Genomic DNA, 27,636 nt, shown 5'->3' with positions numbered 1-27,636 from the left:
GTTATAGATTTATATATTTACAGGTATTATCAACTTGGATCTCGATACATGCAAGGCTATTATAGACTTCAAGTGTATCATTACTAATCAGATTGTGGCAAGAAATATTTCCATGGATATTTCGTTCATACATGCACAGGATGCAAATCTATAATTCAAGACATTATTCCAGAAATCCGGGTTTGCCTTTGTCTGATTCGTCACAGCTGAGGAAACAGTCGCTATGGCACCACTTTCACAATCTTATGTTAGGATTTACCAGTGTATAGGCTCTAATCCATCCCTTGGCTTTATCATCCATGTAAGCTAAGCTTGAACATAAATAAAAACACCAGAGAAAAACTAGTTTGCATTTACTTCGAACAATTATAGCATATAAGTATTTCTATCCTTGCTGAAATATATTTCGTAAGTCGTCTCTCACAACAATATAGCAAAATACACAGTTGATGCATACTGTGGATTCAGATACGTATACATCGGACAAACTAGTGAATGCAAAAGTGAACATAACGAACAGTGATCGATCTCATCAATCCTAGAAAGAATACAAAATAAGGGAAGGGAAAACATGGACTCCTGGACCTAGCAGGTACATATTTGCCCTTCTCTTCATTTTGTGTTTGCCATACTCTTCATTTTGTGTTCTTGAGTTATGAGATTGATCGCTGTCCATTATCTTCACCTTTTGTAAGGACAGCTGCCAGTAAATTGAGTTTCCAGTGTTAATCCAATAATCATCACAAACACATGATGTTCATTAAAAACGAAAGCAATTTCGTTGTCTATTCAGTCCTTTAAGTAAGGAATTGCACATGCACAGTACACGCTTCATGTTGGACTGTCACTCAAAGCCAAACATGGTTTGTATGAGCACCACACACGCCAGGAACGCCATGAGAAAGATAGGGGCGCAAGCCACGCCCACCGACAACACAAACCATTCTGAAAATCAAAGTACAGAATGATTCGTACATCTAGGAGTGGAACTTCTTAAGCATTAAATTAATTTCATATCAATATCATTACGCTGGTTTTTTATTCTTTATTCAACATTGCGCAGTTAGTAAAGTTCATTTGATTACTGCTTACAGATATTTGGGAGTGTTATGTAGGGTGTTTTAACCTTCAACCCCTCTAATCAGCAACGAACTTCATTTAGTGCTTAACATGCAAGTTAGAATAACGAATTCAACCCCTCTAATCAGCGACGAACTTCATTTGGTGCCCAACATGTAAGTTAAAATAACGAATTCAACCCCTCTAATCAGCGACGAACTTCATTTAGTTCCTAACATGTAAGCGAGAATAACGACTTCAACCCCTCTAATAAGCGACGAACTTCATAACAGTACAATAATTTGAAGAAGAAAAACCCTTCCATTGATTTGTTTCATTTCGTGGTGTTTACATTTAACGTGACAGATTGTCCAATATTTGAATTGAGTTTTGATTATAGGATTATATTTTGTAGTGGATGTTTTCTATCATGTTTGTTATGTATCAAAGAAAGATGAAAGTGTAATGCGGCTCACTCAAACGTCCCTTGTAATATATACGTGCATACTGTACCAGATGGCTTTATCTTAGTTTACCTAGGTTAAATCCCCCAAAGCACTATTCTTATTTTTGTTATGATTCAAAGATTATAAACTTCATCATGTTCAAGAAATAAATGCAATATACCACTCGTATCATCCATGAGCACTTGGACATTAGGGGGACCATAGACCATGAGACCCGTGGGCTACAGTGATCACCTGATTCTCTTTAAATTTGCAGAAACCAAATGACAAATAAATATCCCCAAAAGACTTTTCAACATGCATTCTGCGTTCGCTTTGAAATTGTTTGAATCTGATCCATTATTTAGTACTTTTTACATTCAACAAACCCCATTTTTAAACTGAAAATTCCAAATTTGCGGTGATTATGTTTATGTGTTTATAGTTCAATATGGACTCGTGATAATATAATTTGTGCTGTTGGTACATGTAATATATAACACTATAGGAAAATGACAGTAACTATCAATTATCTATAAAAACTATTGTGGGCGGTAATTATCAATTACCTATGAAATTTCTTGTGGAAGGAGACCGATAGCCTTGCAAAATCAATTTTCACTTTTACTTTATTTATGTATTTTCTGTTCCAAATAAAACTTCCCTTTCTCTGCATATGCATTGGGAAGTTTTTGTTAGAAAACCAAATTCAAATGCATGAATTGTGTATTATCAATGCTGCATCTTTACATATAGACACATATGGAGTGGACAGTACAGTCCTTGTTTTGTTATATAAATCATTCAATTTAGTAGTATCATAGTGTACCCGTCTTTTTTATTAACATAGCGGTGGACTACAATGAAACAACGCAATTATAACATTTTACAAGACGGGTGCACAAGGTGAGTTTTCAAAACTATATGTGTACAAATTTTTCGCTGTCACAAGCCTCTATTTTTGTGCATTATACCAATTACTTATAAATTAAAGCTGTATGACCCGATGTTCATGTATTATTTTGTGCATAATTACTTTAAAGCAGATTAATTACTTTATAAAGTTATTAACTTTCCCTTAAAACATCTGCATTTAAAAGAAAACAATGAGAATATTATTTAGAAAGTAAATATAGTGTGTGACATATATAAACCATCCGGAAAACCTCGGGCCTTTCACCCAAAACACGGTGCATGTTTTCGGTGAAAGGCCCGAAGTGTTCCAGATAACGCATGAATTATACAGTGTTAGACGTCTATAAATAGACCCACGAGCGTCAGGAGAATCCCAACATGATGTATTAACTCATACGCAACTGCCTAGTTTAAGGCTGAAAGAGCGTAAAACAACGAATTACTAAGAGGTATTTGATATCTTTATTTCTATTAAACTTATGGCACGTTACTGTTGTAACTAATACACAGCTTTACAGAGAACACCACCGATGATATGAAAGTTTGAACTGGTCACGTGACTGTCACTTGAAATGACAGAGTGACGCGGTTATTTGTAAACATCGACTTAAAATCAAATAATTTTGTTTCAAACAGGTGGAATAATGTATGTTATGTCATACAGCCTCATAACTACGTACGTGCGATGATTTAATAGGGTTTTTACGAGATGGAAAAAAATGTTGTAATTCGGACCATACAGCTTTAATAAGAAATACTCACTCACAGTTGAAATGTATGTTTGAAATATATAGTCCTTGAGTTTATAACTTTTCAATCTAATGCCTTAATTCCACGTTCGATTTCGTTTTTCGCCTTATGATAGATAAACATGTATACTGCAATTATTTAATAATGTTACTGTTTTCAATGTTTCAAATTTATGTTTTGAATAAGTTTCAATGGAAAGGGAATTCAACTTAATGTATGATAACATCTGTCAGATAATCTGCGCCAAGATAATATGCAAGCAGACGGACGGTGTGCAAAGTAAATCAGAATTATCGAGTTAGACTGAAACAAAGGTATTGAGAACAAACAATCGAAATAACTTGAAGGAATCTTAGATGAAACAATTTTTTTGCTATCTCATTACATGTACATATTAATACTGCGTACTTACGGGGTGGTTCATAGGTGGAAGTTTTGTCAGGTTTCTTGATATTGACTATTAATATCCCTGTAGATTTGTCTTCCATATCATCACAACAGACTTTTACAATGTAAGAGTTAAAGTCTTTGTAGGAAAACGCTGGCTTTGAACCAGATACAACAGAATAGATGGCACGAGATCCGCTTCCGCTTCCGGTAAGGTTAAAATTAAGCGTCTGGGGGGACACACTTTCTAGCGTGCAGCAGACATCGTCACCAGTGGGATCTTCAACGTTCGTGGAGTACAACACTTTATCTGCTTCCGTGTCCTCGGATATCGAAATGGAATTCGGCAGATCTAGTATTTCAGGAGGCTGGTACATAAAAAATGCAGATAGTGTCAAACTTTGTCATTCTTTCAAAATTACAAGATTAATATTAAATAGTTTCAAACATCTTCGTACAATATGAATCAAAGAGAGTCACTTAAAGTCTCAACGATTCCCATTTGTGGTTGGTGTGAAGTAAAACCGTATACAAAAATAATTCACCTTCATCCAGGTCAAAATGATGATATGAGCTTTTGAATTCGGTATAATCCTGGCCACGGGAATTGTATCTTTAAGAAACTTAACTACATAATGAAAAAATCTCTGACATGTTTGTCGTACTGAAATTAGACTAAATGGGTTACTATTCTGTGAGGCATAGTATATAGAAGTTTATTATCAACGCCTGTAGTATTTTTAGATCTCCCAATGTTCTCATGGCAGAGGAATACTGTGTTCTAGATCTCTCAATTCTCTCATGGCAGAGGAATACTGTGTTCTAGATCTCTCAATTCTCTCATGGCAGAGAAATAAGTGCCATTTTCAGTTATATATATAAACCTCTACAGTGGTTATCATCAGTAAACTTGTGAATTCCGAGTTCGGATACAGGACGTGGAGACAGATCCTTCCTACGAGACTTATGATGATGAAGTCAAAAGTAATGGTTACACACGACTGTATATCATAATGAGACCTAAATAATCTCGGAAATGACGTAAAACGATGAAACAAATCAATCCATAATCCAAAACTATCTGGGAAATGTAATGCCATTCACTATGGTGCTATTGACACGAACTGTGTTTCACAAAGGACGAAAATTCTGGATAGAGAAAGTAATTTCGAAGTCTTAGAGGTGAGATCACTTATCAGTGTGTAAATGTAAGAATGTAGTGTAAAATGTGAAACCTCTCCTATATGTTCCTTTCAAAAGTGTTCAGTTGGGAGAACTATATTATCAGGATATCCTAGTTTGCTACTGTTAGACTTTTTTTCTATTTTCTACTGTTTAGCGTCATAAATTAGCTGTATTTACCGTGTGTCGGTATTTAAACAAACTTCTAGGATTTTAAACCGAATGTGAGGATTCGCATACATGTACATCCATTGGTCATGAAGTGGACTGTAACAAAATACAGTATACATGTATATTCTCTTTTTTAAACTTCCCATGGAGATTACGTGTCTCTGATTCGTAGAATATAATAGTATAATCTTATTTAGGTAGTCAAGTTTAATGAAGGTAAACAGTTCAATGTTTCTTAAGAGTAAACATACACCCATGTATGTTCTGGTGTTTGAAAATGGAAAAGAACTTAACCGTTTTAGAGAATCATTACCCTTTACGCTAACACAGAATAAGAATGATGAAAAAAAACAACACACCAAAGAATAGTGAAAAGAATATCCCACATTACCATGTTTTGTGTTTCAATAGACACTGTCGCTGTTGCACTGTATTGACAAGAATCTTTTACTTCCACGAGAATAACAAAATCCTTCGTAATTTTAGCTTTCATTAACTTTTTCGCAATTGTTATTTGCCCTACAAGAAAAAGGAACACTATGATAGAATTATCTAAACACAATGTTCATCTGAATAAGTAATGATAAAGTAGTTCCATCCTCGTGTGACTTATCAATATTAATCGTTAAAAGTGGAAAAAACTGTATCAATTTCTACTCAATGCAAGGTGAAGATAACGAACAGTGATCAATCTCATAACTCCTATAAGCAATACAAAATAGATAGTTGGGCAAACACGGACCCCTGGACACACCAGAGGTGGGATCAGGTGCCTAGGAGGAGTAAGCATCCCCTGTTTGATTTAGTATCAAAGAAAAAAATGTGTATCTAGCTACTTTTTGTAAGATGTCAGACATACATGTACAACAAAGAAGTATAGGTCACCATCAGAAAATCACACATCTGTAGTAAAACAGAATAATAAAAATAGATAAAAACTTAAAGTTAAAATGACAAACCTTTAAAGTAAACAGTTTAGAAAAGCTGCTGATTTATAAATATGTATAAAAAAAATTGTAGATATTAGAGAAACATTGTATAATAGACATACAGTAGAGGGAATACCAATATAGGAGTTATTGCCCTTGGCAATATCATTTTTATTATAAATAATCGATTATCTATAGAAAATATAATTTTTGCACTATTAATAGTTGACCACATTTCTTATCTTATCCAGTGGATAAAATTCCTCTTAAAGATATATTTCTTATTCGCAAAGTTTAATTTGATAGAAAAAAATACTAAAATTTATGCCATCACAAGAGGATCGATCGACCTTAAACTCTTACTACCTATCTGGTCCACTGCGAAATACTGCAAAGCATACGTAAAGGATGGATGCTGCATGGCGGTGAAATTGACCTCCTCTGTGTAATCTGCACCCGTCACCTCCAGCACCAGTACAAAGGAACCCACAGCTAAGTGGTCAGGAATCTTTGCCGAGAACGTAGAGTTAGAAAATGCTATTACAGTATCTGGAAATAAAGGTTCATATATACAAATTTTATTTTAGAATTGTAATAAAATTATTTTATTAATATTCAGATCCACAAGACATGGAAGTTCAACTGCTGTATTGACTAACAATACTTTTATTTACGAACTCTGATCAAATGTTTAGAAGTAAACTCCATCTAATTTCAATTCTGTTTGGTTTGCATTTATCATAACAGCTCCTTTAACAAAGAGAATTTAAGTTGGAAATCTTTTTTGCCACCGAATTAGTTGAAAAAAGAAAAGCAATTGACCTCTCAGTACCATTTTAATCGTTTTATTACATGCATTCGTTACTAGCTTGAAAATAAGGATGTATATTTGATTGCTGTTATAAAATTCAGAAATTCATTTCCAAATTAAGGATTATCTCCCTCACGCATAGCTCTTATCCTTAGACGAATTTGACTCCACTTTTTTGGCACACTGTTTTCCCTATAATAGCTCTAAAACTTCATTGTTATTTCGGATTTCAAAAATTTCAGTTGAGCATCACTGAATAGATATTATTTGTCGAATTGCGCATATGGTGCATAAAAATTGACACTGTATAAGTTTTACATGTAACAGGTCGCGGTAGCCTAGTGGGTAACACACTCACTTCACTTTGCAATCGGTGTATAAAATTGTTCTTTAAGGAATCGTATCTATACAAATATCTTAGATAAGCAAGCAGGATAATAGCAAATCAAAAGTATTTATTATTTCTCACTGTCTTCAAGGCATGCCTTAATGGCATAGGCTGTCCCAGTTATTGCAGTACCCAAGTTCGCCCAATCGAACTCGTCTCCTTTCTCTATATTTCCGGCAGACGCTTTAAATCCCTCTGCGCATGGTCCTAAACAGTCACCGTTTGTGATTACATTATCTCCCTCACAGCGCCTTATAAATAAATGTTAATGCATCCAGATTAAACAAGGGTACCGTAAACGGTACATAATACACCCATGAGAAGGTCATATAGGGTGTTTTCATTATAAAATTGATTGGCAAACATGGTAAAAATTCCAGGAGTTATAGAACTTTACTTAAGGTAGTACCAACCATCATCAAGGTGTGACATACTTTGTTTTGCTACATATGAAGAAATGAAGATCAGCAATATATTACCTGGTATTTTAGATTTTCATATCTATTCAGGGTAGATTATTCGATAGATGGGGTACCCTATTAATCTGTGGATCGTAGAATTGAATCTTGCAGAATTTGAATGTTTAAGTGTAACAATCAAAGGTGCTTTTACAAGACCTTCTGCAACATCTATTACATCAGTTTGATGAATGTGATTCTTTCATTTAATTATAAATTTCTTTGGTTCTCATACCTCCTTAAACCTTCTACAACAAGACATTTATATGTTGAGGAGCAAAATCCTTACAATACGCACATCCTCAATATGTTTACAAAGACCCTATCTTGAAAACTGTAAAAGGAGTTTTAAAAATTGAAAAACCATGCACTAATGTTATAATATTTCCTCAAAACTGAGTAATTTCAATTTTCTCAAGAATTAAAGAATATCAAGATCCTTGCAACATACACATCTTCAATACCAATACAAATACACTGTAAAATAAGAAGGACCTCACTTGTTAAGACGAATAAATCATGTAAAACCAAGATTTCTGTGTGAAAATATTTCTCCATAAACCAGTTTTCAAACATCTTAGAAATCCTTGCAATACGCACATATTCAAGTCGTTTACAAAAGCCCTAGCTTTAAAACTGCGCAAGGAAATAAAAGGACAAACCATACACTCACTCTATAATGCAAGGTGAAGATAACGAACAGTGATCAATCTCATAACTCCTACAAGCAATACAAAATAGATAGTTGGGCAAACACGGACCCCTGGACACACCAGAGGTGGGATCAGGTGCCTAGGAGGAGTAAGCATCCCCTGTTGACCGGTCCTCAAAACTGACGAAGTTCAACAACGTGTAATTTTCCCAAGAAAAATTAAGATAATCAAAATCCCGGCTAGGGTTCATTTTCGATATCCTTACAGTCTATAAAATAAGGACCTCACTCAAAAATTATGGAGGAGTAAGGAAATTATGTACCCTCCATATAACATTTATATTCAAATAAAGGGGCAAAACTCCTGCAAGAGGGGATCAAAATTGCAATATGATCAAGACTGACTCACAGAGAAGCTACATAGAATGTTTCAGCTTGATATGTAACAGAGAAATGAAAATAGAAAAAGAAAACCCTGAACGGACAGACGTACAGGCATCGCTGTACCATCATACGTCCCGTCTAAAGACGGGAGTGTAAAACCCTTCAAAACATCATAAGACTCTAATATGGGTAGCCATGAAATATAACGTCATTCCACCCGATGGCTGCAAACAGCGGTGAAGCCCGTGGCTTTGCCGCAACCAAGGGGATATTACATCAGAGTATTTTTCTTTCATTTTTCTATAATAATAAATAATGATAATAAATTATTAACATAAACTTCTTTCATATCTACTTATGTAAGGTACAGATATCCTATGAAAGAAAAGTATGAAAGATATTGCTATCTTTCATATCACGTGACAGTTACGCGAATGAATTGTAAACAACAATCATGAAAACATGAGGTCCAGCATTCTCGAGAGTTCGGCCTTTAAACGTAGATGACTTCTTAGAGGCTACTGGAAATAAGAACATAATGGGGAAAACAGCCAATCACCTTGACTTACTGACGGAATTCACCGAATCATCCAATACCTCCCACCGCTCCAATGAACTTAATACTTATTTATCTAATTTTATGATATCTCGCAAGCTCTACTACATGTAGTTATATCTAAGCACTCCCTCTTCCAACGTCCACATGCATCTCCAATATAATAAGTGTCTCCAATGTATAATGAGACTTGAGCCCTTGTATAGGTTTGACCATTTTGAAACGAAAGTAACATCCATGTCTATGACCTTTAACAAAAACAGTTTTGATTCTCTGTTTAAATATTAGCAAAATTACAAGTGTGTGTGCAGGCATGATAATAACCATAGCCGTTTTATTCAAGAGGAATAACTCTAATACTATTCAATCAGTTGATAAATAAGGTCGTGGGTCATTTTAATGCATACTGAAAATTTATTCAATTTGAAATTCTCAGTTTGGCGTCGCTAAGTACAAGGAAATAGAAACATAATTAGAAATATGAGAGAAAAGTTTTCTCTTATGAGTAGCCATGAAATATTAAGGTAATTCCACTGTCGGGGTTGCAAAAAATCAGTAAAACCATTGGCGAAGCCTTGGGCGTTACCGCTTTTGTGCAACCCTCGGGTGGAATTACCTTATAGTTCATGGCTACTCAAAAGGGAGTCCTTTATTCTTTCTTTCGAAATCTGCAAAATACGTCTGATTGAGGGTTATTTTTAAAAGTCTCATTTTTTTTTCATTTCTCACCATCCAATTACGTCGTTTTCAAGCACTGCAATTCTCTCGTATTCCACCACAGTGTAGACAGTTGTGTTCGCCCCTTTTTAAAAAAAAGTCAAAGAACAAATGAATAAAATTGTTATTTTTGTCATTCACATTAATATTTTCCAAAGTACTATGCATGTTAAAAGCATATCTGGACTCCTGCAAAACTAAGAATTGTATAGCTAAAAAAAAAGATTTCATCGCTTACTTTATAAAAAATATTTTTTAAAAAGTTAACTATAAAGCACATCTTTGGACAAATAAAATATTACTATTGCACATGTATACCGAGAAGAATTCAAATCTAGATTACATCACAAATATGAAGTCCTTCAAGCTGTTTATAAAGGTATTTCGAGGGAAAAGATGTGTGAAATATAGTCATTTTATTTAGCTGGCAAAAATCTATATGTCAATACACCATCCTTGCCGAGGACTGTTCTGTACCTGAAAGTATGCTAGTCTATGGTTTGGGATGCTTACCATCAACATATATCGTGTTGTATGCAACTAGTTTATATTTATTCCCCGAAGGTCTCCACACCATAAAATCTATCCAACCAGATTTCGAGTAGGAAAATTCCCATGACGTGATGCGCGAGCAACTAGGTGCGGCAAAAACAAAATCTGTCATCAGGTACATCATTCCTGAAATCCACACATTGTAAACACAAGTAAAATGTTTTGGAAAAGGAATTTTGCCTTGATAGTTTTCTCTTTACGAAAGAATACCTTTCTCTCCATCGTTGCTTGCAGTTAAATCCTCTGGATAAAGATAAAGTAAACTGTTTGGACACGGGGCAGCTAGAAGAAGAAGAAAAGAACGCAAAGACAATGTAATGGGTTCAATTTTTGATTTTGTTTGCTTTATGTCTCTTAATGAAATATTTCATATATTAAGGCACCAGCACCTGTAGGCAAAGTACAACCTTAGACCTATGCTTAGCGATCAGGTCCGAAGTAGTAAGGGTCATTCAACGTGCCAACGCGTGTAGTGAGTTGGGAACTCGGTTTTTGAGCTCATGTCCGAAAGAACAGCTGTGAATCTCACTTCTAAATGCCGAACGCTTGGCAAAGGGGCGATCACTACTTATGGATATCTCCTGGAATTGATGCAACCATGACATCATCGGGATTCAAATTCAGGACCTCCCGTCTAACCCTTGCCTTGCCCATATGAGATATATAGAATATTATATTTATTCAATTTCAAGTGTAACATAATTTTTCAAGAAGGTTTATGCAATACTTACAGACATCGGCATTCTCTAGAGAGGCGTCTACAGTGGTGGTAACTGATCTGTCAGTGGTAGTTGTAGTAGTGGTGGTGGGAACCGGACAGCCGCTAATGGCAGCCAAAACTGCCGATTCAATAGAGGACAGGTCTGCGTAGGATGCAGCATAGAAGTAGCGGCTACTGTCTCCAGCGGTGTTTTCATATTCTGAGGGATATCCGCTGTCAATATCTGAAGAAGAAATTTGATAACGGATATTGAATTTAGCTTTACCTAACACCACCTTAAAAGCCGGGATTACGTCATATTGATTGACCAATGACTAGCTACGTGTCCATACCGTGAAATCTTATTTTGACTAAAAACAAAGAGCAACACATGATACTTACCAATGGCGAAGACCGTGTCTGGCCAGTTAGCTGCGATCAGTTCACCTTGTTTTGCCGCCCCACTCCTTATTCCATCTATTGTAAACACGTAATAATTAGCTGCGTCATCGCGATCTCCGTTAGCGGCAGTGAAGAAGGTCGATTGCGCGTAAGACAGTGCGGAGTCTATAAGGAATCTACTGTCTGTAGAATCTGTTAGCTGCAACAAAGCGTCACTGACGTCATCACTAGTTGTGTACGTCTGGAGATCGAAAGCTGTGTATGCTTTTCTGTTGTATGTTATGGCGCCGATACGAACTGTGTCGGACGATACACCGATTTGTTGAACTAGTCTGGAGAAAAAGTCTTTCAGGTATATATAGTTCTCATTAGAAGAGTATGTATTTGTCTCCAGAATAAACACTATATCTAGTTTACAACCTGTAACATAAATAAAATTCTTATATACGAGATTTTTAGTTCTGATGTACGATTTATATATTCATCAACCTATACACCATTGGGAATTAATCTATGAAATTACCTTTTTAAAAAATTAATCAGTGTTCATTTGTGTTAGATTTCATCAGTACAGTTGCGAAACATGGTACAATATATTTAATCTTTCGTAAACCAAGAAAACAGAAACACAGTCATGCAAAGAAATATACGTACTGGGGTTTACAGGAGTGGAAGGACTAATTGACGCTGATGGGCACGTTGTGATGTTAGAGACCACCATATCGTTAATGCACTGAAGTCCTATGAAGTTACTGCTCTCTATGTATTTCTTTGTGTCGCTGACTGCCCCCTGGTAGTCCGCGTCGTAGGTGGAAGACGTGATACCAACACCTAGTAAAAAAAACTCTATCTGTACAAACCTAGATTTGTCGGGTAAGTTTACGAGTAAAGTTCTTATATTGATATAATTATCTCTGGTCGCCTATAACAATACTATCTACACACTAAAGCTTTCTTACTACTCTTCGTAGTGTTTATAGAAGAAGGAAATGCTACTTATTTATTTTGCTTTGATATTTTTGTACGGGTGGAAACTTTCGACGAGACATAAAACAAAGAGCCCCCCCCCCCCCCCCCCCCAAGAGCTTCCCTTGCGGAGACATTTCTTTAAGAGCTTCCCTTGCGGAGACATTTCTTTAAGAGCTTCCCTTGCGGAGACATTTCTTTAAGAGCTTCCCTTGCGGAGACATTTCTTTCATATCTCGACTTTCCCAGCTGAAGGTTAAGTGCCATAAAATTTGATTGTTTATTGTTCGTACCTGCGAGACAGTGGCAGATCCAGAAGGGGTTCGGAGGATTGGAACAACACACTCTCCCCCTTTCGACAGAAAAATTTGCTTAAAAGGGTTGAAATAACGCATTTTGAAAACCTTTAAAAACCTTTTAAAAAATTCTTCTAATCACTCCTGCTGAACAGAGGAACATCGTTTTAAGGTAATATCTGACAGACTCTTGTCTTTCGCTTCTAATGCCGGCACTTGGTGAATCTATGATCACTATTTATACGTCTTAGGTTTGACGTGGCGCAGGGGTCGAGAATCCATCTCAAAACAGCGAGCGCCCTAACCACTAGGTAACGGCGATCGGTGACACATATTTAAAATCCATAATGAAAAGGTTCTACAAAAAGATAACAGACACCAATTACCAACAATGAATATATCGTTGATTACGCTGGTCATTGAGCGTAACACTGATCCGAATTCCATGGTCTTGTATCCGTAGGAATACCCGTGTGTAAGTATGACGTAGTAGTTAGCAGCGTCAGTACGATCTCCGTTAGCCTTGGTGAAGAAGCTCTTCTGTGTGTATTCCAGGGCTCTGTCTACGTAGCGATAACTCCTACCATATACCGAATTTCCTCGGCTGATACCCTCAATACCAGTAATGACGTCAGCGGAAGTAGAGTATTGGTTGAGAGGGAAAGCGGTAACTGCTCCGTCACCAAAGGTTACGACCCCGATTCTTACCGTCGTATCACCTACAACCATTCGGGCGACAAGACTTTTGAAGAAGCTTTTCATGTCTGTGAACTCTGTGCTGCTGACTGAAGTCGAGTCATCCATTATGAAAGCGATGTCAAGTTTACAACCTGTAAATGTCATATCAACAAAACAACAGATCATGATTTGCATGTATTAGTCATAAAACAGTGGAGTAATCGTGAACACATTCTATTTTTTTTTTAGATTGCAGGGCATGATCCTATGGCGTCACGTATGCAATGTCATATATCAGTTGCACCTAGTTTATATAAAACTGACAGTCAATCAGACGCCATTATGGCGACTATCAGAAATTGTTCCAAACAGTGTCCGTGCTAGGAGATGAACATCGGTATCACATAATTATAGTGTATATCTATTAAGCCAAACAATCCGAATTTTTTAGATATGCATTTAAAACCTGGATTATTTTTTTAAATGAATAATTTTCTAAATAATTTGTAAACATTACGAATACTGGGAGATATTTAAGAGAGACGTCCCTTGTCATTGTGATGTCACATGAGGACGCAGTCAACAGAAACACATTTCTGGATAACAGAAATACCAAGCATTGATAACAGAAAACGTTTCTTCCATTTCTACGAATGGGGAATCACATCAGCACACGAATTGTGTGGAATAACAAACATACCGAAATCTTCTGTGTATGATCTGAAGAGAAGTCCGAGATGCATCGTCCAGAATCTGGACGGAAGAAATATTTGACGTTAACATTACAGTAAAAGGATGCACAAATTGCTGCTTCTGATCCTCAGTGGTCAGGCAGCAAATCACGAATGAATGTGCGCAGAAATTAACAGCTTTAGTCTCCAAATGGACAAGGAATCGGGCTTGGGCCCGAAGCAATTATTTTAAACCGACGACCATCAACGAAAATGATATTTCTTGTGCATCAGACATCAACATTACGACTTTGACAAGGTAATTTTAGATGTGAAAGCCGCGTTGCTTTATACTGCTATTCGACAGCAGTATAAAGCAACAGCTATTCGTTTACAAAACATAAATATCCCTTAAAGCACCCATACTGACTTTACATAATATGATACTTGTTATATCAACATACTAATTATTTTGGACCCACCATAGGGTCAGATATTCAATGAAAAAATCGACATGTAATCACTATAACCATTTTGGCGTCATAATGGTACCAAATCCCAACCCCTGGGATAATGATTTACAATTTCGGTAGAGGGCTACCTGTTCCTTCTAAATATCTATTTAGCTTCAGTTTAGCACCAACAGTATTAAACGTAAAAGATATTATTGAAATGTTTTACACATAAATACTCTATGACAAGTATGGTCCCACCCTCTACGATGATAAGAAATTTAAAATTGTGATAGATGCATTTCTGGTCTTACATGAGTATACATTTCGGTGTCCTTAAAGATGTGCCGTAGCAGAGAGAAAGATTTTTGAAGACTGGTCAATTTTTGCCTTGCTCCTAAGGCCTCGGATTCCCGAAATTTGCAATGTATGTCACCCAGTTAATATCAAAAAGTTTAAAAAGTTCAATTGTTAACGGACTGCGCAGACCAACAGCAATAGATCACCTTCGACATAGCTATATTAGTAAACACATACCTGGTGTTGTTTCCACCTCGTGACATCGCTATATCTATTAGTAAACACATACCTGGTGTTGTTTCCACCACGCTGCGACATGTGGTGATGTTCCCTATGACTTGTTCTCTAATGGTCACCAAGTTATTATAATAATCAACATTTGTGTACTTCGAGTAATCGCCACAGGAATCAACAGATGCTTGATACTCCGAATGATACGAGGAACCAATATCTGCAACACAAACACACAGTATGTTACTTTCTGTTGCATGAGAATTACAATATACCGTACAAGGAAAATGTTTAGCGAAACACTAATTTAGCAATGAAAAACTGAGTATATATATTTAGCGAGAGCTAAGTATAAATTGGGTATTAATTCTTTGATTCGAGGGAAGATAACAATTACCTTCGATATGGAATAAATTCTTAGCGACATTCAATTTTAGCCATTTCATCACTCTCGTAAGTAATGCCAAAATTAAATCCTCACTGAAAATTCTGCTTATCCGGTATGTCCAATGCCTTTACATTTCACGTACAGAGTACTTACGAACAGCAAATATGAAATTGTTCCCACTACTACTGATGTCTCTGGCTACAGCATCTGTGTTCCTGTTGAATGGTCCCACGACAAAAACATAGTAGTTTGGGGCGTCTGTCCTATCACCTCCTGCGGCCGTGAATACGTTGTCCCGGGCTTCTATCAAACCTTTGTCCACATAGTGATACGAACTACTTGTCTCTTCTATTCCTTCAATAGCTCCTCGCAGAGCTTCATTGGAGGTATAATTTGAGAGTCCAAACACTGTTCGTGCTCCCGAATCATATATCACAAAACCTACCCTAACTCCACTAGAAGAAACGGGTATGTCATCCATTAAATCTACTACGAATCTCTTTATAAAGCGCAAGTTGTAATTTTCAACAATAAACGCTATGTCCAGCTTACAGCCTAAAGAAAACATAAAACAATGTTATATTAGATTGATTGATTGAATATTGTTTAACGTCCCTCTCGAGAATATTTCACTCATATGGAGACGTCATCACTGCCGGTGAAGGGCTGCAAAATTTAGGTCTATATGGCCATTGAGCAGGGAGGGATCTTTATCGTGCCACATTTGCTGTGACACGGGACCTCGGTTTTTGCGGTCTCATTCGAAGGACCGTCCCATTTAGTCGCCTCATACGACAAGCAAGGGGTACTGAGGACCTATTCTAACCCGGATCCCCACGGAGAGGTGTTCAAATCTACATGTATGTTTTACCATCCAATAAAATACCTCAATCCGGTTTCAGGTTAAAAACAATATAGTGGACCGCTTGGACATGACAAGTTCGTTTGGAACTACATGCGCACGATGTATATGTATATCTGCATGCTTGTTTGACCTGTTAATTGAAATTCCAAAATGAGGCTACAGTGATCTACTTTAGGTTTCCCCGATAACTTTATACTAAGCACTCAGTATCAAACTGATACATTCTGTTCCACACAATACTGTTTGATTTTTGAGTAGCACATTTGGGCAGAAATCCACACGGGTATGGGAATAGCAGCAAATATGATCGGTCAACTGGGGATGTTAACTCCTGGGCACCTAATCCCACCTCTGGTGTGCCCAGTGGTCCGTGTTTGTGCTACTCTTAGTACTCTATTCTTTATGAGATTGATCACTGCTTGTTATCTTCAGTTTTCGTTGTCAAACTATGTTTGTTTATCGTAATGAGCTTCTTGAATAGATCATTAAAATGCTTTGAATGAATAACGCACGGTCCTTGAAGTACTCCAATGATTTGAATTGACATTCAATATTGATAAAATGTAAACCTTCAAAATTTCCAAATGCATCGCAAAAAGATTTTTGGGTTAACATTCTTCGGACCACATCTTTTCTAGCAACCAAAGGCCCTCAGCCATGATTTGCACAAACGTGAATCTTCACTTTATTTTAAAACATGCTGCATGTACTATTACGGGATTTGAGAGAAATTATTTCTGCACTTACGTCTCCATGTTTTTAAACACACTAAGTTTATGATACCAAGAATTGTTCAAAATGACTCATAGGTTGAAAATGTTGTGAACAGAAAATTATGACAACATCAAATAAAGGTAAAGAAGAAAACGTGATAACAAAACATCACCTGATTCTTCTGAAATTCAAAGTCAGCTTTTGACTACGGATTACTCCGTTTACCTGCTCAAGACATGGGGCACTTGGCGGGCGTGACCGGTCGACAGGGAATGCTTACTCCTTCTAGACACCTGGTCCCACTTCTGGTGTGTCCAGGGGTCCTTGTGTGCCCAACTCTTTATTTTGTATCCTTGTGGGATTTATGAGATTGGTCACTGTTCGTTATCCTCGCCTTTCAGTTGAAATTGTCGGTTTTAATGTGGTTCTATTTGATAATGTAAGTATGATATATGAACTTACTGACTGTTCTCTGAACAGGTGCTGTTGCTGGACACGTGACGATTTTCTGTAGAAATGTGTTGAAATGTGGATAGAGATCTGTCGGAGTGCTTAATTGCAAGTATCTGTCATCATCACCCGCCGATAACTTCAGGTCCGAGATCAAAGATGAAGATGGACTTATACCTACAGTGTAAAGATCAGCTAAAGATCAGCTATCAACATTAGGCGATATCAATTTAAAACCGTGCAATTATATGATACATGTATATCATAAGTTTTTGTCTTGATATTAGTCTTTATGTATGATCATGTACTATCATTGTATTTACCAATTCCATTTTGTTCAGAATTCAATTTGCTACCGAACACTTTTACTTTATCTATTACATTTGTGAGAATAGTGATTACACTGTAATTGTTTGATTTTATCAATCTCCGTTCGTTATACAAATGTACAATTAATGCCTTATTTTGGAAATTCATTAAGAATCAATTATACATTCTTGAAAGCATTGCATCAAAGTAACACTAGCATGTTACCGATAGTAAAAACTTGATTTCTGGGGTTCTGTCTCATAGCGTTTGCCACATCTCTACCATAATTGGAAGAATAAGTTTTTGCGATAAGAATGAAATATCTGTAAGCGTCAAATCTGTTTCCATTGGATAATTTAACGAAATCATAAAAGCCGACTCTCAGAGTTTTGGCAATGTGAATCGTCGAAGAAGCACTTGGTATTGTTATTGAGGAAATAGCTGTGTCCAGTGCTGTCGCTGATGAGTAAGCATTCAATTTGATGTTCTTGTCCACAACACTGTCATACGTTATGACCCCGACTTGTATATCATTGGTAGAAATGGCCATTAGTCCCACCAAATCACCAATAACCGTCATAAGGGAAGAGTGAATTGAAGTCGTGTAGTAAGAAGCTTCTATGATGAATAGGATATCAATTTTGCAAGTTGAAACTGGAAGGAAAAATATAATGTCTTAATTAATTACAACTTGGTAACTATTTTTACCGTCCGGAAAACTATTGTCAGTACGCCGGTGTCGGCGTCACACTTTAAGGAAAAAAATCAACTTTGGTTACATGTATATCTTTTAAACTAAGGGGATAGGGTTTTAATATTTCACATATTAATTCCTCATGAAGAGACCTTTGTTGTGGTAACAAGACTTTTGTCCTAATGACCTTGGAATTTTGACCTACTTTTTAAAAACCTTAACCTAGGCTATATCTTTTGAACCAAGGGGGTAGGATTTTGATACTTCACACATCTATGTCTTATGAAGAGATCTTTGCTTAGGTACCAAGACTTTTGACCTAGTGACCTTCACCTTTACTGTGACCCACTATTCAAAACCTTTAACCTGGGCTATATCTTTTGAACGAAGGGGATAGGGTTTTGATATATTATATAGATTGCTCATGAATAGAACGTTGCTTTGATACCAAGACTTTTGACCTAGTGACCATTACTGTGGACTTTGATCTGCTTTTGTCTAAACTTTAACCTGGGCAATTTCTTTTGAACCAAGGGGGATAAGGTTTTGATATATCACATGTAGATGCCTCGTGAAGAAACCTTTGTTGTGGTACAAAGACTTTTGACCTTGTGATCTTGGGACGTTGACCCACTTTTTAAAAATTTTAACCTTGGCTATATCCTTTGAACCAATAGGGATAGGGTTATTTTACATATAGATGCCACATGAAGAGACCTTTGTTTCGGTAGAAGAAATTTGACCAAATGACCTTTGTCTTGAACTTTGATCTACGGTTCAAACCCCTTAGGCTTGGTTATATCTTTTGAACCAAGAGTGATAGGGCTTTTATGTTTCAAATATAGATGCCTCATTAGAAGACAATTCTTTGGTTATCAGAGCTATTGACCTTGGACTTTAACCTACTTTTCAAAAACATTGAATTGGATATATCTTTTGAACCAAGAGGATAGGGATTAGACATTTCATATTTAGATGCCTCATAGTGCATAGCTCGCCGGGAAGCATGTCTTTTGACAACTCTTGTTTTTTCTGTATGACTAGTAAATAAATACAAACACAGTTCTTTTGGTGTCTGACCTGAGCAGATTAGTGGATATCCTGACCACACTTTCTGTACTTGACAAGTACGTTGCGTACTCCCAGCAGCCCGTTTGTATGAGGAGGCGCATGCGTACGAACTGACTCCATTGCAGGATGTGTCGTCAGTAGCGACGTTGACGTTGCTGTTGGTCTCATGTGTGCAGGCAACATCTGATCAGAGAAAAAAATGAACACTCAGCAATCCATCATCCATGTTACAAATTCCTGAATCCGGATTAAGATTTCTCACAACATCAAATAACTTGTTCATACTTTGGAAAAGGAGAAGGTAGGATATTTGTCTTCATTGACCCCCATTTTAAAAATTCATCATGGACAAATCTACTGTAGATCATGCTGTAGTAAATCAAATCATTCTATCTCAAGACAAATATAACTTATTCCAAATTCACATGAAGATCAAACAGTTAACGAAAATTTCGAATTTCTTAGTTTTGGTAAAAATGACTCATTGAAAGCATATGCCACTTCAGAAAATATTGAGCACACATTCGCAAACGTGCAAACTTTGTACAAGTATCAGCGGCATAAAATGGTACATGGGAAACGTGTGCTATCTAGATGTTTTCCAAGCAAAATATACGTTTTCAAACAGATACTAGTGTATCATGTTCTTCTTCCCTTTCAGAGAAAATTTTGTGGCTTTAGTAATGTCAATTCATAATAGTTATTATATGTGTCTAACAGCATTATTTTGAAATGTGTTCTTACAACGTTTCATGATATTCATATCCATTTTGAAATTTAAATGAAAATGGGGGTCCAATGCAACCTCCCTCTTTATTTTTAAAATCAGCAGATTACTATCTGTCTGTTTTTTTCCTACATACAAATTGAGCTAAAATTATCATGACTTTACAAGAAAGTTAACTACCTCATTATTTGCAGACGTTTAAACTTTTGTGTGTGCAGTGTATTTATGAACAGCTACTATACACACCGTTTGGGAATCTCCAGTCACCTGTTGAACCCCAGCCTGTCTTGATCAAGATATAATTGACTTCATACGAAGGCGAGTGTGAGCAAGTCATGAAAGTGTTGCTCCCAACTGTACTACCGGTCCCTGCTTTAACCTGATCCCCGGACCAAGAAACCCAGAAATCATCGAAGTAGGTCTGACTCAAAAGAGTCGCATCGTGTGCAACGCATTCACTTCCTCCAATACTGTATCTGATAGTAGAGCGACTATTGGTCCATCCACAAATTATGACTTCATAATGTGTACCACTTGTATAACTATCAACACTCCCCAGGGCCATATGAACGTCGTTATGTGCCTTGACCCTAAATGTGTACGATGTTTTTCCCGTTAAAACAAAACAGTTTGATGACAGGCTTAGATAATTTACGCTGTCGTCTGGTGTATATCTGCTGATTTCTGAAGATGCTGGAAAACAAAATGAATGCACATTACATCATTACATCATGCGGCAAATATAAAATAATGACTGAATATTTCTTTTCACATTAAGATTATAATACCTCCACAGAGAGAAGAGTTATAAAAGGTCATACGAATACGATAGGTTCAGTGAACAACTTATAGTCGTGCTCGTCAAAGTGATCGTCAACGTAGGTGAAACGGTTCCCTGGCTCTACGTCAAAACATGGCGTTTTGAACAGACATCTATTTTCCCAGCGCCCGATCCACGTCACGGAATTTTAGATATGACCCCACAAAGGGAAGTCCTTTGTCTCGTTAGGCACTGATTAAATATCTCTCACTAAGTTAAAATATGTAGAACTTCAACTAAAGCTGATGAAATGTATACACCTCTGGTGTGTCCAGGGGTCCGTGTTTGCCCAACTATCTAATTTGTATTGCTTGTAGGAGTTATGAGATTGATCACTGTTCGTTATCTTCACCTTGCATATATGTATATGGGTGACAAAATATCGAATGGGACGTTAAACAACAAAACTATAATTTAAACACCAGATTCGTTTAAATGAGAATGTCGACATTGACGGGAGAACAAGCATGCATGCACTTCTGAAATTATACAGGGTCCTTCTATTGTACATGGGCACAATTACTACTGCGTACTACTTTCATATTGATGTATTTAGTAATTTCAAAAGTATTTAAAGCCATGCGCGTGAGGCCCATGTCACTGACCTTCACCTGGCGTGATAGGTTGGGATGAACGAGAGGATTAATACCGTGGGGGTCCTGGTTAGAATAGGTCCTCCCTCTGTACCCCTTGCTTGTCGTAAGAGGCGATTAAAAGGGGCAGTCCATCGGATGAGACCGCAGAAATCGAGATCCTGTGTCACAGCAGGTGTGGCACGATCGAGATTCCTCCCTGCTCAATGGCCATAAGTAATAGTTAGGGTCATACGGACAATGGATATCGACTTCGATAGCGCAGTGGTTAGAGCGCCTGACTAGTAAAACAGGGGCACTGGGTTCGATTCCCAGTACAGCCAAAGATTTTCTCCTCTCTGCTATATATACTACATTTGGTGCTGTTGACCACCCCTGAATTTGCAGGTGAAACTCCTGCCAGGGGCAAAAAGAATCTGGGTTATGTGGATCTTCGAGGGCGAAGACAAATTAAGGAGGGAAGAATGCAATAGTTAGGGTTATACGGACAGTGGATATCGGCTTGGATAGTTGAATGGTTAGAGCACCTGACTAGCAATGCATGGGTCCCGAGTTCGATTCCCGGTCCAGGCAAAGAATTTCTTCTCTCCTATGCTGTATGTACTACACGTTAAAGAAACCCTTCTTTTCTTCAAAGACCACAAGTGCCGAGCATACACTGTTTGTAAATATTTTGCAGCCCTTTATCGACACTTCAGTTGGGCTTGAAATGAAGTCATCCGTTGTTGTAAACACGTCCGAAAACTTGTATTACTTACATGAGCAGCCGACACGAAGACATGAAATGTAGTCTGCTGGAGCCGACCCACATCCCCCTCCAGGTTTGACACATGACCTATATCTGACCAGGCTCTGGGTCGTGCAGTCACTAGGGCAGCCTGACCACGAGCCCCAGTCTCCCCAATTCGCTGGAATACAATATACATTACTATCACTTCAAGAGAAATTCAAGGCAAAGAAAATAAAATCTCTATACACCATATATAGACGCAAGTGAACACATTCATAGATAACGATGATATACCATACACTGTAAACCAACTGTTATTCACCTGCGTGAAAATTTCGTGAGATTCGCGAGAACCCCATCGTCGCAAATATTTCTCGTCGCGAACCAGTCATTGAATGTATGTCATATGCTAAAAAAGTGTCGGTTGCGAAAATCAATTTCCGCGAACTAGTTTACTACAGATGAATCGCGAAATAAAGTAAACGTGAATAAAAGTTAGTTTACCGTATTCGATAATTTTAGCTTCGGAAATATTTTCCGTTTTTTTTTTTTCTCAACTGGAAATCTTAACGCCTTTTTGTTTTGACAAACTTTAATGTATCACTTATATAAACAAAGGTGTTTTTAATTTCGTCTCATCACCAAAAACATCCTAACGCGATAGAATTACTCGATATACGGCATAGTAGTTCTTAGATAAGCTTGAAATTCCAGACATACAGCTGTCATTGATTCTAGTGCATGCATGTTTTTTCAATACACGATACAGAATTTATACATCGCTGTCAATAAAGAAATTCTCTCAAAGATATTCATAATTACAAACACAGGAATCACTCCACTCCAATGTTTTTCCTGTTCCGGGGCATGGGTCACCCCCTAGCCAACTGTTAGTGGCAGATACAGTGCAGGAAGTACTGTATCCACACTGATTGTCCATCTCACTGGTGACAGTATTACTGGAATAGGAGCAGTACCACCGCCCATACGTGATGTCCAGATAGTAACCGGAGGAACATGATCTCGTGTAGGTTTCTCTTTCATTTATTGAATAACAACCTGTAATGGAAAGAAAGCGCCCTGTCAAACGTGCGTTTTACCGATACGAAACTCATTATCTAAAGAACTCTGACAGATACACTGTAGAGAGGACCGTTCCTTCATAACTACTTTTGTAACCCCCCCCCCCCAATTTTATTATGGATATGCTGATCCCCAGTTGATAGAACTAATTAAGACATGTTATCTTTTTATGTGGAACATTGCACATTATAGTTCATCTTGTCATTTCCATAGTGATTATTAGATACCCATTTCAGGAATAAATTTCAGGTTTGAAAAGACGTGAGGGTATGAACTGTGATGCTTCTCGCCGTCCTTCACTCTGTCTCCTCCCTCAAACTCCTCTTACACAACAGCTAAACCATCTTTTGGAATGTAATTAGTGCTGTCAATGTGCTATACGATTTGGTAATTTTCATCTGGGAGATTAAGTTCCCAGAAGTCCTCTTGTATTTTACCCAACAGACAAATGATCCTTTGGAATATGATTGGTGGCAGAAAAACGTGAATAGTTAATCAATTGTGCTGATCTGATTTTATATTTTATATTTTGGTCCGCTCATCTACGATCGCTGCACTTTTTGAATCTTTTGATTCGCTCACCTACGATCGCTAGAAAAAAATATAGCAATCTTAGGTGACCGTATAAAAAATCTAATATTAATTACATTGCCAAGTGTGGATGATAATACCTGCACTGGGGGCCAATTAGGGACCCCCCCCCCAAATTAAAGAACGTGTTTTTTACTTCCACAAAATCTTTTCCAAACCTCCGTCTTAAAAATAGAATTTATCAATGCTTTATTAAATGTCTAATTTCAGACTGGTAAAGAATATATGATATGAAATAATAACATTTTTAAAAGAGGTTCATGGACCGCATGCTCACTCGAACATTTTATTCTCAATTTGATATATGTATGTGAGTTATAAATTAAATATTGTGGCTTTTTTTTAGTATGCCCTAGCTGCATTTTTAAAATGAGCGGAAACTGTGAATTGTTTGGGGAAAAAATCTCAGTCCAAGAAGACATAAATATACAATGAAAGGTGAAGATAAATCATCTGATCGGAAAACAAAATACTTGACCTGCGCTTCTCCATGATACTTATCGACATCCCAAATTTCAATTATTCAAAATTTTCAAACTATGATTTGTTTGAAAGTAAAGTCCAATGGGCAAAACTCTGAAAAATCATGCAACCAAAAGCCAAAAAGAAAAGGAAAAGGAAACTTGGGTAAAGGCATGGCGTATCCATATACCAAATATCAGTTGAATATGTGCATCCGTAGCAGAGATAATGAACGAAAGCTAAATTATGACGGAAGGACGGAAAAGGGTATGCCTTTGCCATGTCATGACGGGGACATATAATATCTGTTAACATGATGAATAAAAAAGACAGAGACCTTATTAAGATTCCATCGTAAGTGCGATTCTCTGTATTTTTGAGACGATGTGATAAACCCTGATCTATAATCAAGAAATAACTGATGCATAGTACTGTAGAGATAAATAAATTACTTTACACTTCTGGAATTTTTAAACTTTTTAAAAATAAATAGAATACAGAGAGACAAATAACAACTCGTTACATTCAGGTAAAATAAATTTGGTGACGCTCTCATTTATTCCACCCATATTAGCTGAAAAATATTTTGAGAGGTTTTGAATATTTTTAGGATAGAATATTTCTCTTGAACTAATTAAATTTGATTTGCTGCACATGTAGCACATGCTATGGCATAAAAATCACGTGTTAAATATGTGTTTTGAAACCGTTTGATTATGTGAAAAGGTGAACATTATATTTCATTCTTTACCTTCCAAAAACATGTTTCACTCCCTCCCCAAAATTTTAAGTCTATAATAATGCTGACAAGTATTAACGTCAATTGTCAGACATTAACAATATCACTATTTTCAAGGTTTTTTCTCCGATCCAGACACCTCAGTCTATAATCAGAAAATATTCAATAATCCATGATAAAGGTATGTAAAGAATCCGTGATCTCCAAGTTTTAGTGTTTCTTTATGACGGTTTACCTTCACGCGGTTTGTTTATAGTAAAATTATGGTAACACTAGTAGACGAAAATACGGGAAAACCTGATGAGTTATCGCCTCTGTTTTTAATAGCATTCCAATACTAAGATAAATATTGTAAACTAAATGTTATATAAAAAATAATGTTAAATTAATAAACATTTTATTGAAAATCATACTGTTCAAGTAATTATCGAACAAATGAAAGGACGAACAGAAGTATCGTATGTTCCATTTCGTCGTTTAGCATAACCTTAAAAAGCACGTTTGTAGTTTTCATTGATCCGGCTCGAGTATTCAGTAGAAATGCTAGGAATGAATGAAAACTTCGAAAGATGATCATAGATTTATTGATATACAAGAACCAATATCAGTACCAGTATGAAATTAACCGGTGTGAAATGAACCGGTATGACCGGTGTGAAATGAACCGGTATTACGTTGCTCTAATGTAATGTTCCTATGTAATACTAGTATCTAATTGAATACAAGTTATCCACCAAATTCGAGTGTACTGCATGATCATTCACGGCACACTTAGCAAATCTTGATTTATATTACATGGTGACAATCATGTAATAAATCTATTACTTGGTAGCACGATATAGTCATAGCAAATATATTACTAGGCGGCAAATATATTGCCTCAACAGAAATAATCGTTACCATTTTAACGCATTAGGTTTGGCGTTGCCGGGCTCAAACCTTCCTAGCATGAACCGAGTGGTTACCGATTGTAAAGGCCGGACTCGAACCTGCCAATCATGAAGCGAGTTCTCAATCGGTTGAGCGAGTTTGCTACCTACTAAGTACAGCTACAGTGACTATTGTTTTATCCGAGGGTGCATTGCTGTGACGCCAGCGGGTGAGGCTTGATAATACATCTGCATGGATATATTCAAATGAGAACGTAAAAGAAACAAATATTGGGGAACTTATTTGTCTGACTACAGAACTGTAGATCGGGGGAAAATTAAGATAAACCATTTACGGCACTACTTTATCTGCTCATGGTTCAGGAGTTATAGCCATGACTTTTTTCATAGCCTGTTTAAAATTTTGATATCACACTTTCCCTTACATACGCTCCTAAAATAAGATGTACATTATATCCCCAATCCAAATGGAAACTTCCAGAAATTCCACCTGTTTACGTAGTCATTTCAGGTTTTCAGGCAATTCTAACCCTCATTGATTTCCATAGCCACATGCTTCCATACTTAGGAGCAACAGCTTTATATCAAAACAGGTGTCTTTTTATATAAATAATTGACCGCTTTAATTCATTTTAATCAGAAACTTAATTTATATCCAGAGGAGTTTAGTGGATATTTTAGTACTAGTTTCATTGTTAATCATATGTTTTTTAAAGATAACACTAACTAAGAATAAAACTGTCATATCGAGTTTACATTAACTACTGCAATAATACATAGCCAAACAAGTGAATTCATGGAAGCCTTGCGTTTTCAGTTCGAACGTGAATTTTATTTTTAAGGTGTGCGTACAGTTGTAAGCTATTCTATTGAATTCGGAGTTAAAATTTGAGACGACAGTGTCAAAATGATACAAACACGCAGGAAAGTTTACACTGTAAAATGCATTTTTAAAAAATGAAATTAATACAAGGATAAACTTTTAGTACTCTGGTCTTTCCATACTTTTTTTTAGCAGAGAAATAAAGATTTTACTTTGTTGAGTGTATTTGAATTCTTAAAAATAATTCTCTGAGAATAATTCTTGTGGCATTGACTCTGGAAAATAACGCCCTTTCTACATCAAAATAGAACTAATCCTCTATTTCAATCAAATATTTTGACTGTTTCACCAAAACTACAAGAGTAATTATGCTAATTTGAGTACTACGAGAACGATTTATTATGAAGTATATTTACTAATTAATCAATATTTTCACTTTTTGTATATTTTGTTTTTCATTTCATAAACTCATTAACTGAATCTAAAATTGTACTTACCAACTTTTTGCTGTACAAGTAAAATTATAAAGATTAACGAAAAATGCATAATCCCCGTCCTATATATTGCATTACTTGTGTCCTCGTGTTTCGTGACTTGCTACACAATGTAACACCGGAGCCTAATTAAATTGAAC

The 27,636-nt window shown here is 36.6% G+C and overlaps 1 protein-coding gene across 2 annotated transcripts; it reads right to left on the bottom strand.

Moving 5' to 3' along the window:
* Nucleotides 1-338: 338 nt before the first annotated feature.
* LOC125678560 (collagen alpha-3(VI) chain-like) lies at nt 339-27,636 on the bottom strand. 2 transcript variants are annotated; one of them, XM_056156095.1, is made up of 21 exons: nt 27,500-27,636; nt 23,237-23,473; nt 22,443-22,592; nt 20,518-20,964; nt 19,554-19,727; nt 18,005-18,433; nt 17,483-17,647; nt 15,595-15,996; nt 15,112-15,273; nt 13,108-13,551; nt 12,114-12,290; nt 11,460-11,879; nt 11,089-11,301; nt 10,568-10,639; nt 10,319-10,483; nt 9,818-9,890; nt 7,120-7,289; nt 6,206-6,388; nt 5,302-5,429; nt 3,583-3,925; nt 339-945 (listed from the first exon to the last, which is right to left on the bottom strand). In XM_056156095.1, the coding sequence occupies exons 1-21, from the start codon at nt 27,546-27,548 to the stop codon at nt 845-847; spliced, it is 4,704 nt and encodes a 1,567-aa protein (XP_056012070.1). In that variant the 5' UTR covers nt 27,549-27,636; the 3' UTR covers nt 339-844. The 2 variants fall into 2 exon arrangements, with proteins under 2 accessions (XP_056012070.1, XP_056012071.1); XM_056156096.1 differs by lacking the exons at nt 339-945; nt 5,302-5,429 and having other exon boundaries at nt 3,788-3,925.

This window comes from Ostrea edulis, chromosome 2 (genome assembly GCF_947568905.1).
Source record: "Ostrea edulis chromosome 2, xbOstEdul1.1, whole genome shotgun sequence".
Classification (NCBI taxonomy): domain Eukaryota; kingdom Metazoa; phylum Mollusca; class Bivalvia; order Ostreida; family Ostreidae; genus Ostrea; species Ostrea edulis.
Note: the sequence above shows the minus strand (reverse complement) of the source record. Positions and strands in the feature narration are given on the sequence as shown.